The sequence below is a fragment of the Pelophylax lessonae genome (assembly GCF_965119305.1).
Source record: "Pelophylax lessonae genome assembly, chromosome: 8".
NCBI classification, from domain to species: Eukaryota; Metazoa; Chordata; class Amphibia; order Anura; family Ranidae; genus Pelophylax; species Pelophylax lessonae.
In genome coordinates, this window is record NC_138775.1 from 244,210,901 (window position 1) to 244,229,230 (window position 18,330).

General features: G+C 46.7%; 1 protein-coding gene across 4 annotated transcripts in view; it reads left to right on the plus strand.

The window, feature by feature from the left end:
• AGBL4 (AGBL carboxypeptidase 4) overlaps window positions 1–18,330 on the plus strand; it is a 2,933,082-nt gene that overhangs the window by 217,595 nt on the left and 2,697,157 nt on the right. For all 4 annotated transcript variants that reach the window (XM_082266214.1, XM_082266215.1, XM_082266217.1 and 1 more), the window contains exon 2: window positions 2,375–2,497. In XM_082266214.1, the coding sequence (XP_082122340.1) occupies window positions 2,375–2,497 (123 nt within the window). The remainder of the gene's footprint in view (window positions 1–2,374; window positions 2,498–18,330) is intronic.

The window sequence follows — 18,330 nt, forward strand, 5'->3', positions numbered from 1 at the left end:
GGTTGTCCTTCTTCCTCCGGTCCTCCTCCTCCGACGTCTTCAGCGATAATGCCGGCCTCTGGTCTCTGCAGCTTATTATATAGCCATTAGGGGCGTGGTCGCCAGATGACGTCATCGGGAGACCACGCCCCCCTTGTGTCACAGATGACGTCATCTGTGACACAAGGGGGCGTGGTCTCCCGATGACGTCATCTGGCGACCACGCCCCTAATGGCTATATAATAAGCTGCAGAGACCAGAGGCCGGCATTATCGCTGAAGACGTCGGAGGAGGAGGACCGGAGGAAGAAGGACAACCGACAGCCGACAGCAAAAGAGCAGAAGACCGGAGAGGAGAAGACAAGAAGATTGGACAGCAGAAGGGCGGACAGCAGAAGACCCCCGGAGAGGAGAAGACAGCAGAAGACCCCCGGAGAGGAGAAGACAAGAAGGGCGGACAGCAAAAGAGCAGAAGACCCCGGAGAGGAGAAGACAAGAAGGGCGGACAGCAAAAGAGCAGAAGACCCTCGGAGAGGAGAAGACCCCCGGAGAGGACAAGAGCCGGATGAAGATTTTTAATAAATTTTCCAAAACGTCTCCTGTCGTTATTTCCATACACTGCATTTTATGGGGTGAATGAGTAGGGGTACAGTGTACCCCATACCCATTCACATAGGGAGGGGGTCCGGGATCGGGGGCCCCCTTGTTAAAGGGGGCTTCCAGATTCCGATGAGCCCCCTGCCCGCAGACCCCCACAACCACCGGCCAGGGTTGTGGGGATGAGGCCCTTGTCCTCATCAACATGGGGGCAAGGTGCTTTGAGGTGCGGGGTGCAGAGCCCCCCCTGCCCCAAAGCACCCACACCCCCCCATGTTGAGGGCGTGTGGCCTGGTATGATCCAGGGGGGGTGGGGCCGCTCGCTCGTCCCCTCCCCTTTCCTGGCATGCCGGACTGCATGCTCGGATAAGGGTCTGGTATGGATTTTGGGGGGGACCCCACGCCGTTTTTTCGGCGCGGGGCTACCCTCAAATTCCATACCAGATCCGAAGGGCCTGGTTTGGAACCTGGGGGGGAACCCCACGCCGTTTTTTTTCCCCATTTTGGCGTGGAGTTCCCCCTCAAGATTCTCACAGTGCAGGTCGCACCGCAAGTCGGATCACCCTGATCCGACCTGCGGTGTGACTTCCATTCAAATCAATAGGCTCCCATAGGGAACCATTGATTTTGAATGGAGGCAGAAAAAAACGCTGCTAACAGCTACTGTGGCCAAACGTGCAATAACGCTAGTAGAAAAAGCTACTGAAAGCACGTTTTTACAGCTGCTGTTTCCCGGCGTTATGTAAACAGCTTTGGAGCACGTTTTTATGACGCCCTGTGTGCATGGAGCCTTAAAGAGAAAAAAAACAACACTTTAATTTCACTTTACACCCAAAAACAAAAATTTTATATATTATAGCTTACCAATTCTTTGATGTGGTGGCTGCATTTTTAGGCTTTTTTTCCTTTATTTGCCAGTAAGTCTTATTTTTTAACTTCCTTGAACAGACAAGCCATCCAGAAAAAGCAGCAGTTAGAGGGTTGAGACAGTCCATTTACAACTGACAGGTGTAATTGCAATGGTCAGATTTTATTTATTTATGGAAAACCTTTATCCAAAAAGTGGGTGTGCCCTGCATATTTCAGATACTCAGATACTCACCTATCAAGTGGATCCAGCGTTGTCTTGCTAGAACCCTCTCATGCCATGCCACTGATCAGTCCTGCTCCCCCATGTTGATTCTGACGTCATGAAGAGGCCCACCTTCTGGGTTCAGCCGTTGGGCCTCCCGATGACGCAACAGTAGGCCCACCCCACTCCTTATGTGTGAATCAAACAGTAAGGGCTCCTGGGATATGTGACGTACACACACACACACACACACACAGCAGGCATAGTACACGTCATTCATCTAGGCCAGGGATCTTCAAACTACGGCCCTCCAGCTGTAAAACTCTGACATTGACAGACATGACTAGGCATGATTAGAATTGTAGTTCCTGGAACAACTGGAGGGCCATAGTTTGAAGACCCCCTGATCTAGGCGAATGACCTGTATTGGAGGTGAGACCAAAACCCATTTTCCCCAAAAAATAATTAGCATATACAGTCATTCCAGCTGTCTACATACCTGCACTTAATGCTTTAGCAATTTTTGTGTTGTATGCTTAGCCTACATTTTCAAAACCTGTAAACGTTAACTTTAAGAAAAAGGTTTTATTTAATCACCATGGAAAGAGCAGTGATATACAGTACATTAATCTTTAGTAATTAATGAACTTTTATTACTATACAAAACTGATGTAAGCAATGAAGCAAAATAGTCTTACTATGCTTTTTTTCTTATGATTTAATACAGGAAGTGGACTGGAACATGAAGCCGCCATGTCTAGAAACATTGCCAAGTTGATTGTAACACCCCCAGGCTATTCTGGGCAACCAAAAAGAGGGAACCTAATATTTGATGCCTGCTTTGAAAGCGGTAAGTGCTGAAGTATTCCATCATTTGAATCTGAATTGCAGGGTGTGCAATTAAGGAATGCCCAATATCCAATATAGCCATGAATTGACATCAGCTCAACAGAACTAGACCGATACCACCCTACTTCAAACCTTGAAACACGACTCTGCAATATAATGTTGTGTTTTATATTATATTGTAAAGTGCGATGCTTCAAGTGGTTTTAAGGCCTAAACATTTTTTTACCTTAATGCATTCCTTTCATTAAGGTAAAACATGTTTGGGCATCAGCAATCTCCCCTCCCCCTTTTACTTACCTGAGCCCTCATTCGATTCATCGCTAAGCACGTCTGCAGCTCTTCTTTTCCCTCACTTCTGGGTCTCGCTGGCTTCGCTGGGGCACCACCATTGGCTCCCAGTGTTGACAATCAAAGCCAGTCATGAGGGAGCAGTGGGCTGGGCCAAGTCCTGCTGTCTGTGTCAGTGGGACTTGGCCCACTAGGGGCACTGGACAGAGAGGAGGGGTCAGGAGCACAGATGAGGGACTCGAGAAGAGGAGGTTTGCTGATGCTCTGTTCAAATCCATTGCACAAAGCAGGTAAGTATAGACATCTTTGCTCTTTTTTTTACTATTTTTACATTTACAATCGCTTTAAACATATTAACAAATTATACTTACCTGCTCTGTGCAATGGTATTGCACAGAACAGCCCCAAACCTCCTCTTCTAGGATCCCCTGCTGGCACTGTCCACTTCTCGTCTTCATTATCTGTCCCTATAGCAAGCGCGGCTCATCCACGCCCCCTCCCCCCCCTCCCCCCTCAGTGTGTTTGATTGACAGCAGCAGGAGCCAGTGGCTCCTGCTTTTGGGGAGGTGCAAATGGGAAGGTTTCCAGGAAGGATGGTGCATTCCTATCCTTTCCCTGACTGTCTGGAACCTCTCCCTGCTGTCCCTGTCAGATGGTGGCCTGCCCCTACACTACCCATATGCGAAGCCTGAAATCCATGGACCTAAGTAGGATTTGCTTGACCCAAGATGGCTGCTAGAGTTACATGGGGCTGCAACATCCAATCAGATAGCATCCCCAGTGACTCCACGGTCCTCTTGACTTACTCTCCCTCTGTAATGCTGCTGAGGTTGAGCACCTTCTGCAGATAGGTAAGGAGAGCCTGGGATTTGCACATCTGTATCAAAGCCTTTAGAGAGAGAGCAGCTCTAACAGCACTACATCAAGATCAAGCTCAGGTGGGGGGGAGCTAATCTTGGAAGGTTTAACGGTTAGTCTTTACAACCACTTTAAAGTGACACTAAACTGGTTTAAAACAAAAATGTATACAGCCGTGGCCAAAAGTTTTCAGAATGACACAAATATTATTTTCACAAAGTCTGCTGCTTCAGTATTTTTAGATCTTTTTATCAGATGTTATCATGGTATACTGAGGTATAATTACAAGCATTTCATAAGTGTCAAAGGCTTTTATTGACAATGACATGAAATTTATGCAAAGAATCAATATTTGCAGTGTTGACCCTTTTTTTTCAAGACCTCTGCAATTCGCCCTGGCATGCTGTCATTCAACTTCTTGACCACATCTTGACTGATGGCAGCCTATTCTTCCATAATCAACGTTTGGAGTTCATCAGAATTTGTGGGGTTTTTTTTTTGTTCACCTGCCTGTTTGGACTTGGATTGACAACCAGTTCTTAATGGAATTAAGGTCTGGGGAATTTCCTGGCCATGGCCCCAACATTTCGATATTTTGTTACCTAAGCCACTTAGTTATCACCTTTGCCTTATGGCAAGGTGCTCCATCATGCTGGAAAAGGCATTGTTTGTCACCAAACTGTTCTTTGAAAGGTTGGGAAAAGTTGCTCTCAGAGGATGTTTTTGTAACATTCTTTATTCATGCATACGTGTGTAAATATATATATATACGTATAATGTGTATATATATATATATGTATATATATATATTTCATGAAAAATTGAATAAATACATTTAAAAAAGGTCTGCTGTTATTCTCTATGTTAACCAGTCAGAATTTTTCTATTCTCCTAAAAGGAAGCTTTTTACTGGTTGCTGTGGGTAACCAGCACTTCTTCTCTTCCCTGTTCATCTGCTATTTTCTTGAATTATGGAGATAATGGAAATTCTTCAAACATACGTCTCCACTGATATTAGAACTTCTCTCTCTTGATATGTTTTGTGCATTAACATTACAAGTAGCTGTCTACTTGTCAGACAGATGGATTTGTACTGCTGAAGCAATTCAGTGTGAGGTGTCTGGCTCTTGTGTTCTTATTTAAACAGACTATCTGCTAATTAGAAAGATAGGCTGTAAATTGCAGATTTTTTTGTCTGTGAGTTGGCTTAAACAGGCATTTCAAAAAAAGTATTGTTAATGTTTCAATTCATTATTCGCCCATTGTTATCTGTACAGCCCTTCTCTGACATTACCCTGAAATAAGAGACGAGCAAATCGATTCTAAAATCACCAACTTGCACATTTTTTGGATTCGGCTGAGAGTATGTAGGGAATTATACAATTCACCAATAGCTATAGCCTGGATTCCAGGAACGTGGGATTCTTTGGGATTTACACAGATCAGCATGCAGATATTCAGATTAGCCAAATCTTCATGGAGACACTCAAGTCCTACAGGGCCTTCTATAAATGGTAAGGACTAGATGACTGTTGAAACGGTTTACATTGTATTAAAGATGAATGAAAAAAAAATTTAAATAAATAACAACAAATTCAATATTGGAATTCCAGTTTAGCTGAACATCTTGTGTTTGTATAATTTGCAGACGTGTAATGTTCTGTTCATTGCATATATACGAGCTTTAGGCTTTACTTGTAGCTCTTCTATGGGATAGTTCCTGTGTTCTTGCTTACACTTCAACAGGCACAGCTTTAACCCTTTCGCTTCCAGGGCCATTTTTGCATTTTTTGCGCATCATTTTAGGTGTGAAGATTAGTTAAAAGCCCCGAACATTATGGGGTTGATTTACTAAAGACAAATAGACTGTGCACTTTTGCAAGTACAATTGCTCCAGAGATTAGTAAATGAGGGGAGCACTGCTGATTTCCATCATCCAATCATGTATAAGCAAAAATATGTTATTTTAAATTTCCCTTGCATGTGATTGGGTGTTCTTTTGGTGAAAAGTGAAGCTTTAACTCATTTACTAATCTCTGGAGCAACTGCACTTGTAGAGTGCAACTGCACCTTCAAATTGCACAGTATATTTGTCTTTATTAAATCCGCCTCTATATATTTTCTGAAAATACCCTGACAGCCTGTAGAATAAAATGGTGGTAGTTCAAATTTGTAATGTTACACAAGATTTGCGCAACACTTTATTAAGTTCAGAGTTTCAGTAAAAAGTATACTAAAGTTAGTTTTGCTAAGAGTAAATATATACCCACCATGGCAACTTTAACTTTAGGTGTGCCTACCTGCAAATTGAGAATATTCACTGGTCTCCCTCCCTACCACCTTGCGACACCCGTCATTTTAGATTCTGGAATCTGGACCTGCAGTGGGACATTGGAGCCCAAAAAGCATGGTGGAGGGGGTTTTACTGGGGAGGGGTACTCTCCGGGGGTCAACATCATCGAGTCTGTCTGGTATTAAAGGAAGAAACAGAAGGATTTGAGGCAGCCTACATCCACAGAAGATCTGTGGTTAGTTCTCTAAGTTGTTTGGAACAACCTACCTGCTGAGTTCCTTCAAAAACTGTGCGCAAGTGTATCTAGACTTGTAGAAATGATGCTGGTTTGAAACCAAAGGGTGGTCACATTTAAATATTGATTTGATTTGGAGTTCTCTTCTGTTCATTTACTTTCCATTTTGTTAATTGGTAAAAATTAACTATTACATTTTTTTTTTTTTTTTAAGAATCATACTTACCTACCCGCCCTGAACGTGCTATAGTGATCTACAGGGGTGCACCCTCACTGCAAGGCAGGGTTGCACCAAACGTAATAGACCCTCCAATAAAGACGACTTTTTTCATCATTTAAAGGGCTAATACCGCTGCCGCAGGTGTAATGTGTGTCACCATAACACATGTGGCAGGAAGTCTGACGCATTTATACCTACCATTACCAATCAGAGATATCAAATGAAACATTTTTCCACTTTCACTATTAAAAATATTGTCTATCTGCTCCTATGTCCTTGCAAAAAGCAGTACATAGGGCATACTATATGCCCTTTTTCTGTGCGAGTCAATGAACATATAGCCAATATTAAGAAAGGCAGAACTAACCATAGTGTCCCTAAACACTACCTTCGTCACCATAACAAGGACCCTACAGGCACACAATTCCTTGTTATAAACAAATATACGCACCCATGGAGGGGTGGTTCTGCCGTTAGAGGGGTTTCACATTTGAAAACTTTTTGGATCTATGAGCATAGATCCTATTAGCCATATGGCATGAATATCAAGTTGGACAACAATGCCTTTATCAATAGGGCTTTTATCAATATTTATATGTGCTACATATGAACTGTGCAAAACCAAAAAAAGGTGCAAAGTGACAAATGTGCAAACAAGCAACCTCTATATGACACAATAAGGCTCCATGTACACGGGACGCTGGAAATGGCCGTTTAGGAGCAGTTGGGCGTTTTTTTTAGAAGCCCCTGAACCCATCTACATTTTATCTTATCTGTCCATGTACACCAGGTCGTTTGCGGTCATTTGCGGTCGTTTGCGGGCAGTTGCGTTCAGGGACTTTTTTTAGAACGCAATTATTTGCGTTCGAACGTGTGTTTCCCGGCGTTTCAAACGCAAAAACGCGACCGAACGCGTCCGAACGCGACCGAACGCGATGACCCGCGTTTGGCGTTCACGTTTTTCCATTTTAAAGGGGAATAATTTTTTTGACCTCTAGGAACGGTTCTAAACGCAAACGCCCGCTAAACGCCCGCTAAACGCGGGTACAAACGCGACCGAACGGACGTTTCAAACGTCCTAAAAATTCCAGCATTCAAAGGGACTTTTAACAACGTCTCGTGTACATGGACCCTAAAGCTGCAAAAATGTTATATATAAAAAGTGTAAAGTCCTCAACAACATGAGTAATATGTGTTCAAATAACGGATAGAATCCATATCCAAAAGGGGCATGTCTTTATTAAAGACCTGAGTCAAAGAGGGTGTTACTCAAACAATTAAAGATTATATGATATAGAACTAGATTGGGTACAAATAAGCAGGTACTAAGCCAATACATAAATCAAAGCCATAGACTGACCAATCCTCCTCAAATTCGATGTACCATGTTCATATTAAATCAATACGTTTATCTGCAGACCATATGTAGTGAAAAATAATGACAACCAATACATAAAAATATATAATTAAGAATTAAATAACAGTCAAAGACTAAAATACATATAAAAACGAAATCCAATTTATACCTAAATATGCATTAAAAAAAGGGGAGGGGGAAGAAGGAGTTTTCAACCCCTTTTCCATGAGCATTATATTAAATTTTTTGTTATTTTTACAAGTGCCTTTAAAGTCCCTTCACCAGGGGAATTTTCCTTCTTCCATTTAAATAGGGATGTGGCACGACTATCGGGGGTTCTGCTGAGGTCAAACTATTTCACTTTCCCAAACAAAAGTGAGTACACCCTAGTGAAAATATCCAAATTGGGCCCAATTAGCCATTTTCCATCCCCAGTGTCATGTGACTCATTAGTGTAACAAGGTCTAGGGTGTGAATGGGGAGCAGGTGTGTTAAATTTGGTGTTATCGCTTTCACTCTTATCTCTTACTGGTCACTAAAAGTTCAACATGGCACCTCATGGCAAAGAACTCTCTGAGGATCTGAAAAAAAGAATTGTTGCAATACATAAAGATGACCTATAAGAAGATTGCCAAGACCCTGAAACTGAGCTTTCAGCACGGTGGCCAAGACCATATAGCGGTTTAACAGGACAGGTTCCTCTCAGAACAGGCCTCGTCATGGCGAACAAAGAAGTTGAGTGCACGTGCTCAGCATCATATCCAGAGGTTGTCTTTGGGAAATAGACCTATGAGGGCTGCTAGCATTGCTGCAGAGGTTGAAGGGGTGTCGGGTTAGCCTGTCAATGCTCAGACCATACGTCGCACACTGCATCAGATTGGTCTGCATGGCTTTCATCCAAAAAGGAAGCCTCTTCTAAAGATGATGCACAAGAAAGCCTGCAAACAGTTTGCTGAAGACAAGCAGACTAAGGACATGGATTACTGGAACCATGTCCTGTGGTCTGATGAGACCAAGATAAACTTATTTGGTTCAGATGGTGTCAAGTGTGTGTGGCGGCAACCAGGTGAGGAGTACAAAGACAAGTGTGTCTTGCCTACAGTCAAGCATGGTGGTGGGACTGGGCCGCAGGGCAGTATTCCAACATAACAACCCCAAACACACCTCCAAGAAGACCGCTGCCTTGCTAAAGAAGCTGAGGGTTTTAAAAGTGATGGACTGGCCAAGCATATCTCCAGACCTAAACCTTATTGAGCATCTGTGGGGCATCTTAAAACGGAAGGTGAAGGAGCGCAAGGTCTCTAACATCCACCATCATTTGTGATGTTGTCATGGATAAGTGGAAAGGACTCCAATGGCAACCTGTGTAGCTCTGCTGAACTCCATGCCCAAGAGGGTTAAGGTAGTGCTGGAAAATAATGGTGGCCACACAACATATTGACACTTTGGGCCCAATTTGGACATTTTTACTTAGGGGTGTACTCACTTTTGTTTCTAGCGGTTTAGACATTAATGGCTGTGTGTTGAATTATTTTGAGGGGACAGCAAATTTACACTGTTATACAAGCTGTACACTCACTACTTTACATTGTAGCAAAGTATAATTTCATCAGTGTTGTCTCATGAAAAGATAAAATAAAATATTTACAAAAATGTGAGGTGTACGCACTTTTGTGAGATACTGTATGTATATATATATATATATATATATATATATATATATATATACAGTATATGTGTACTTAGCTAATTTCCTGGACTTCTGCTTTAATTATAATACTTGTTACGCAGCTGCCAGAAATGTAGAAATTTTTTTTTCCCCAATGTTTGTTGGTGAATGTTTCTCTTGAACTCTTCCTTGCCAGGGGCCTGCAATGTATTGCTCAGCATGTTCCTGGCTCCTCAGCAGGGAAAGGATTAAACAAGTAATCCGATGCTATGGACCCACAGCAATGTTTTTCAGTGCTTCCGAATATTTCCTTCACAGTGTGTAATGCTGTGGATTTGCAACACGTCATGTTCTATGAGCTGTAGTCACGAGCATTGTCACTCATTAGAGTGGGCTTGTGTGGGATAGATTAAGGAGGTCAGATAAGTGCAACACCAGAGAAAATGTTGCCAATATATAAAGGCTGGAGGTTGACCATTGGTAACAATCGTTCCAGTGTTATTTGACTAATTTGCTCTGGAGCAAACAAAGAGGGAACCTGTCTGGTTTCCATGAGCATCACATCCATAGTTAGTTCAACCTTCCACAAACTACTAAAATGTTTGGTCTACAGATAGGCAGACTTGTATAAAGTACTCGAAATTTCTACTTGAGTAAAAGTACAAGTGCTCGATCAAAAAATTACTTGAGTAGAAGTGGAAGTGCTCGCAGAAAAAGTTACTTAAGTAGAAGTACTAAAGTATTCAACATTTTTTTTACTTAAGTATTGCAAGTAGTTTTTTCAAAAAATTTGCTACTTAAGTATTAAAAGTAAAAAGTACCAGTAGTTTTGAAAAAAAATTTCTACTCAAGTACTGAAAGTAGAAGTAGAAGTACTGTGTTATGTAGTTATTAAAGAAAGAAGTCAAAAGTATGAACATCATATTGTTTTTATTATTTCAAATGATTTATTCAAATGATTAACCTGTGTTTGTTAGTAGTTTCTTGATGCACTTTAAGCGCTGTAGCACCATTTATTTGTTTGTTTCATATTTTCTTTTTATTGGAAAGATTTGGTATAGCAGCTTTTATTATACACAGCCTTTATTTTCGAATGCGCTGATTTACAAATGACATTATACACATTTTTTTGAGCTTTATGCAACCTGCCATCTATTGTTCTGGCAGTGGTAATTTTTTTAAAAGTTACGAGTAACTATGCAGCACAAAAAAAAAATACTTGAGTAGAAGTATCGAAATCATCGAAAAAATGTAGTGAAGTAAAAGTAGAAGTAGGAGAAAAAAATTCTACTCTAGGAAAGTACAGATACCGCATTTCGGTACTTAAGTACAGTACTTAAGTAGTTCTACTTCGTTACTATACATCTCTGCAGATAGGTAAAACAAAACCCCTCCCACCAGGGCCCTGGATAATTTTATTTTTTACCTGGGGGGGGGGGGGGGGGTTGGAGTCAGCCTTGGGCACTTGTGAATTGTGAGTTTGGCAAAATTACACTTAGAGTTGGGAGGGGCTTAAAATGTAAACCTGCTCACTGTGTACATAGAAACATGGCACGGTCTCTGTAAAATATTCTTTAATTGCTGTGCCACAAGAAATATTATACCAGGGGTGTGTAACGCACAGAGAGTAGGGGTCAGGAATGTGTAACGCGCAGATCAGTAGACGAAGTACAACCAAAAATTACTCCCTCCCCAAGTCCAAATCCCCCCAGTATAGATCTCCCTCATACCATTTGGAATCCCTTCCCCAAAGCACAGATCTTCTTCCAAGTACAGCTCCCCCAGTACAGACCTCCCCCCTCATCCTGTAGAGAGCTACCTTCTGGTAATGATGTCCCATCCCATTACAGCTTCACCAGAAAAGGCAAGTTTTCCCTCAGTTGTGTCATGTGGTTGGAGTGGAGGGGGAACTTTGAACTGCTGCTGTCTGTCTGTAAATCCTGACAGGTGACGAAAGCGGTGGCGGCAGCACTTTGGGGGAGAGGGATGTTAGACCACCTTTTTACTCCTTTAGTCACTGCACTGCATTGGATCAAGTGGAGATATAAAGGGCGGGGGGCGTGGCTTGGACCCGATCTGATATGGCCGCCTGACTCTGAGCTCCTGCACTGAGGGGTCTGATTTTGCCTTCTCTGAGCCCTTTCCCTGCGCCTACCACAGCCTGAGACATGGGGAGCAAAGCCAGGAGCTCTTCTGCCACCCGAGTGGGCACTTCGAGAGAAGTGGAGACTCAGCTCAGCCGCAATATACCGGACATCTTCCGGACACAGCGGCCTTCTCCGTCCCCCTCATCCTCTCAATCCGCCCGCTCGCGCTCCCGCTCACCAAACAGGCAATCTGCAGAGCTGGGTGCCTCCTTGCCTATGTCCGCCCAGGATCCTCCGAGAGCTCCGACGGCCCCACCGACCCTCTCAATGGCGGACTTACAATTTGTTGCCGCGGATATTAAGGCTGCCATGGCGGCGGCTATAGCAGAGCTCCGCAGTGACTTCCAGGCCATGACAGTAAGAGTGGAGGAGGTAGAACAGGTCACTGCCCGCCATGACGCCTCCCTGGGTCATGTACATCAAGTTACTGAATCGCATGCCATACTCCTGAGGGACCTTAACAGACACGTCGAGGACCTGGACAATCGGGGTCGCCGGAGGAATCTGAGGGTGAGGGGAGTACCCGAAAGCATTGAGCATCAAAATTTACCTCAGACCATCACCTCCATATGCAATGATCTGCTTGGGAGGCCCCCCGAAGCGCCCGTGGTATTTGAGCGCATCCACAGAGCCCTGAGACCCCGTGGAAGAGAGAATGATCCGCCGAGAGACGTGGTGTGCTGCCTGGCCAACTTTCAGCTCAAGGAAGATGTTTTACGGAATGCCAGAATGCGGCAGCACCTCACGTTTCAAGGCGCGGACATTAAACTGTACCAAGACCTCTCTGCCATAACATTGCAGAGAAGGAGAGAACTACGCCCTCTACTAGAAGAACTTAGATCCAGGGCGATCGTTTACCGCTGGAAGTTCCCCTTCGGATTGTCGGCCTCGTCACAAGGCCGATCGGCTTTGCTGAGAGTACCAGAAGACCTCGAGCACTTCTGTGCCACCCTGGGCATCCCACCGGTTAGTGTCCCCGACTGGTACAGTGAGTTCCGCGTTTCCCCGATGCACCGGGCGATCTCCATGGATGGTATCCAGATGGCTGACAACTTCGTTTTGGGCCGCCGCCGCTCCCACCCGCCTTCTTCACCACCGGGCAATAGCAGGGATGCTCCTCGCAACGGAAGCCCGACGGCCTCGCCAGTCCACCGAAGAGCGCGGCACGCTCCGTAGCTGACTGCGCTCATCACCTTCATCTAGTAGCACAGAGACCTTCTTTTTTTTTCTTTTTTGGAATCTGCTCGTCGGCTGGTCATGCCTTTTTATTTTTATTTTTTTTTTTTTTTCTCTCCTCCTGCTGTCCTGTCATGAAGTCTCCCTTGCCTCCGTGATGTGTCCACGATCCCGGACTCCTCCGCACCACCGAGCTGCCTGATGCCTCAGCACTGATGCCTGCTGTAAACGATCCCGCGGGTCCTATTGACAATGCATCCTGCATCCAGTAACCGTGAGCTGCCTTTCCCTCACATACGGTACCTCCGAGCAGCCTGATCCTCCCACCCTCGTCACTGGAAAAAGCCGGCAGCTATGCCTCTTCGCCCCCTCTACTCTGGACTCGAGTTCCTCATGATCGTTACCGGTATGTGCCTTGGTTCCCCCTCTCATTGTGCCTCGATTCTCCCCCCCCTCCCTCTTGCCTTCCCCATTGTCACCTGCTACCACTCCTTGCTGCCCGAGACTGTCCGCCGATGGACCACTTCGGCCCTAGCTCTGGCCAGCACCTTGAGATACTGTTCCCGGCCCCCCCCCGACCCAGTGCGATACCCTCATGGTTATCCCCATGCTCATATGGACACGGACTACATTTGTTCTCTTGGGGTACTGCTCACTACTATGCTTGGGGGAATATAAGGTCTGCGGCACTGTATTTGTAGAGCATTTTATTATTGTTCCCTTTCGCTCCCTTCCCCCCTCCCCCCTCTCTCCCTCTTCCCCCCCTCTTGCCCCCCCTCTTCCCCCGTCCTCCCCCTCTCCTCTTCCCCTCCCCTCCCCTTTCCCCTTACCCTCCCACATTCTCTCCTCCTCCAATTAATCCGCCCCTCCTCCTCCCCTCCTACCTTTCCCGGACTCCTCTGTGATTTTTTTTTTTTTTTATTTTATTTTACTGGTATTGCCCTTCTCCTGGACATTTTGCCCTTTGGATGAATGATGCCCTGCTTGCTGGTAGGGAGCGGAGCCTTAGCGCTGATTTTGGGCTCCCCTTCCCCCTAGTTGACCAGGTCATTGTCACACTGCTGCCCGCGGGATATTCCTGCTCTACCTTGCCCTCCCCCCAGGCTGTTGCTCACGCTCCTGGGGGAGATGGGATGCTTCACGGGTGCCAGTGCCCCTGGTGACGATACTCATTGCTGTGGCAGTGGGCGCCCGCTCCCGCCGGCGGCCTGCACCCCTGGATGTGTATTCCTCGGCAACCCTCCAGCTGGTTTACATCCTTACGGGTGTGCGGGGGTGCTGGCCGCCGGTGGGCTCACGGCGTCCTGAATGGTGATGGCGGTGAGTACAGCTTTGCCAGGCAGCACCACACCGGGACTTGAGCTGTGTGTTGTTTGACAGCTGCTGGAAGTTATTACTGTATTACTGATGTATTAATGCACTGTTGTTCCCCTGTTGCATTGGTTCCAACATGTTTCCTTTTTTTCGATTGTTTCTCTGTGCTGTGTTGATTGGTTATGCTCTCTGGTTCACGTCTACCTCCACTGTTAAGAAATGCTCTTCATGGGATGCATCCCACCGAAATGCTCTTCCTCTCTACTGCTCCTCCTTCCTACTCTCTCTGCCTCTCGCCCGACTACAACACTGACCGTCCGCACCCTACCTGACCCTTGGATATCTTGCTACCGCGCGCTCCCCTCGCTTCGGACTTGCCCACTACCCTCCAGACTGCTACTGCCTAACCAATGGACCCCCGACACTTTGCCACGGTCACCCTCGCCCACACTCCTTGATACTCCTCGTACATCTCTCTGGCTCTCTCACTCGCTCTATGTCCCTGACTCTTCCTCAACTCTCCAATGCAGATCATTCTTGCTCCGGATCTCCCCCTCTCCCTGTTGCGCTGGGCTCATTCAGAAGCTACTATTGACCCCTGCAGGTCCCTGGAGGTCTGGCCACCGTGTTGGTTGTCTCCTTCTACGCCCGCCAACGGTCGACGTTCCTTAACGGTCGTCCGACTTTCTCCGACTTCCAGACCCCCCCACCCCCTCTGAGTTCCTCAGCTGGTCTGTTGGCCCTCACGGTAAAGTAGTTTCCCTACCAATCTCCTCCCCTTCCTCTCCCCTTGCTGGTTCCCTCCCCCCCTCCCTTTTTTTTTTTTTTTTTCTTCTCTTCTCTCTTTGCATCCTCCCCTTTGAGTGCGCTGAAAATGCCCGCATCCGCTCCCCAGCCGAGTGACCTCCGTCTTAAGGTTGTATCCTTGAACGCCCGCGGCTTGAACACGCCCCAAAAACGCTCAAAACTGCTCATGCACATGCACAGGCTCAGAGCGGATGTGGTGTTCCTGCAAGAGACGCACTTCCGCTCGGACGCCCTCCCAAAATGCACAAACAAGCACTTCACCCAAGCGTTTCACGCTGCGTCGGACTCCTCTAAATCTAAGGGTGTCTCTGTTCTCATCGCGAAATCTACCCCTATCTCCATTTCTGACTCTGTAGCGGATGCCCAGGGACGTTACTTGTTGCTTCGGGGTACACTCAAACATATTCAGCTCACCCTTGCGAATGTATACAGCCCTAATAAGTCTCAGGTCTCATTCTTTAGGTCGGTGATAAGTGAATTGACGCCCTTCCAGCAGGGCACCTTGATCCTCGGGGGAGACTTCAATGTCCCCCTGGAGCCGCTGCTTGACACCTCCTCGGGTTCCTCCTGCTTGCCATACAAGGCTTTAAAACAGATTAAGCTGTCTCTCCGGGACCTTCAGCTTCACGACTCCTGGCGGACGCTTCATCCTCGAGACAAGGACTACACTTATTTTTCCCCGCTCCACGCTAAATATTCAAGGATCGACTACCTCTTCTTGTCTCAACCGGCTCTCACGTCCCTTACGGGGGCCTCTATTGAACCGTCAATACTCTCGGATCATCACCCCATCTCTCTCACCTTGTCCTTCCCCTTAACTTTATCCAGAGACCGGGTGTGGTCCCTTAACTCCTCCTTGTTGACGGACAAAGCAAGGTCAGCCGCTGTCCGCGACACTTTAAAGGATTACTTCTCTATTAACGCGACTCTAGATACGTCGGCCCTCACTCAATGGGAAGCACACAAGTGTGTGGTCCGGGGAAAATTTATAGCGCTCTCGGCGGCTCTAAGAAAACAAAGAGAGGCCCTTATCTCTGAGCTGCTTTCGCGCATTCGCACTTTGGAAATTGCTCATAAACAGTCCCTTGCCCAAGACACCTTAACTGCTCTCACCTCCGCTCGTGAACAACTCACAGAGGAGCTTGATAGAAAGACCAGGCGTGGTTTCCTCCTTTCGCAGAAGCTTTTCTATGAACATGCCAATAAGAGCGGCCGTCTCCTTGCTACGGCTCTTCGTCAGAAGAAGGCGAAGACCATAGTCCACTCTCTCCGTTCGTCTTCTGGTTCTCTGGTATCCAACAACCGGGACATTGCTGCGGAATTCGAGGCTTTCTACAGTAATCTGTATAATCTGGACCCTTCACGTCCCCACCCCTCCTCTAGCCCCTCCACGTCTCAGGCCATTTCCGACTTCCTCGCGACTAACTTGCCCCAAAAGGCTTCCTCCGATTTTCGTTCTGCGCTGGACCTCCCCATCTCCAAACTTGAATGGGACTTGGCTCTTAAGCAGATGCAGCCTAACAAGAGCCCTGGCCCTGATGGCCTGCCTGTTTCCTATTACAAGTCCTTCCCTGACATCCTGGCTTCTCCATTTTTGTCGGCCTTTAATTCTGTCTCGACGGACAATCCCTTGTCTTCGCGGATGCTTGAGGCCCACATTGTTGTTATCCCTAAAGAAGGGAAGGATCCGACCTCCCCTGCTAGCTACAGGCCGATTTCGCTCATCAATGTGGACGTCAAGCTGTTCGCGAAGATCCTGGCTAATAGACTTCTCCCTCTCCTCCCCAAAGGTATCCACAAGGACCAAGTTGGTTTTGTCCCGGGCCGCGAGGCCCGAGACAACACCATCAAAGCCATTAACCTGCACCATGTCCTCTCCACCACTAATCAGAAGGGGTTCCTGCTCTCCCTGGATGCGGAGAAGGCATTCGACAGGGTCTCATGGGAATTTATGGCGGCTACGCTTTCCGCCTGGGGACTGGGCCCTCGGTTTCTTGGATATATTATGGCCATGTACGCTAAACCGCAGGCGAGGGTCCGTGTTAATGACACCCTGTCGAGTGCCTTTCACGTCTCCAACGGGACCAGACAAGGATGCCCTTTATCACCCCTGCTCTTCATCATGACCCTGGAACCCCTTCTTCATAAGATTAGGCAAAATGACACGGTCCACGGAATTCACTTTGCTGACGAAACATACAAGATCGCCGCCTATGCGGACGATCTACTGTTGTTTCTCTCAGACCCTGTCACGACTCTTCCTGCACTCCTCAAAGTATTCGAGGAATATTCCTCCATTTCCAACTTCCGGATTAACTTCTCCAAGTCCTTTGCTTTGAACGTTTCCTTGCCCCAGCCGGAAGTGGAGCGCTGTCGGGCGAACTTCCGATTCGCATGGAAATCGGATTCGATCACATATCTGGGTATTGAGATCCCGTCTAACCTCCAAAACTTATTTGAACGCAACTTCCCCCCCGCTCCTCGCACGAATCTCGAAAGACCTCCGGTGCTGGTCCAAACTTCAGCTGTCTTGGTTCGGCAGGGCAGCAGTTTTAAAGATGAACGCCCTGCCCCGCCTTCTCTATGTCCTCCAGACGGTTCCTGTCCTGATTCCTCGGTCCTTTTTCAAGAATCACCGCCGCATCTGCACTGCCTTTCTGTGGGGAGACAAACCACCCCGCATTTCCTACAAGATCCTTACATTGCCTAAAACCAGAGGAGGTATTGGACTTCCTGACCTACATAATTATTATGCAGCTTGCCACCTTACCAGAATAGTTGACTGGAACATACATGCGCCCCAAAAAGACTGGGTTTCTCTAGAGAAGGGTTTTACTTCCCTGGATCTACGCTCATCACCATGGCTCCAAGACTCGCACATCCCCGCTTCTCTTAAACGCCACCCCCTTATCGGTCCCTCTCTCAAAGTTTTTCGGTCGGTAAGTGCGTCTCACTCTATTTCTGCAATTCCGGGTCCGATGTCCCCTGTTCGGTTGAATCCTGACTTCCCCCCTGGCATGCACCGTACCTACCTATCCTCGCATTGGGCTCAGGATCAACTGCGGGTTCACCACCTCTGGGGCACCGATGCTCCCCTCTCGATAGCCTCCATCTCGGAAAAGTCCGGCTTGCCCCCCTTACCCCCTTGGCCATATTTGCTCCTTAAGCAATATCTTCAGTCTGTCTTCCGGACGTGCCCCTCCTTATCGTCCACGACCCCGTTTGACTCCCTGTGCCAACAGGAGGGTCCGGTTCGCGGGCTTCTTTCTACCATCCACTCTCTTTTACTTGACGACCCTGAACGAAAGAAACTCAAGCGTTGTGAGGATTGGGAAGCGGAGTTGGCGGTTGATTTCACCCCAGAAGACTGGGAACTGATCTACACCAACAATCACAAATGTTCTCTTAATGTCACTTCTCAGGAAAGTGGTTACAAGCTGGTCAGCCGCTGGTACTACACCCCTTCAAGG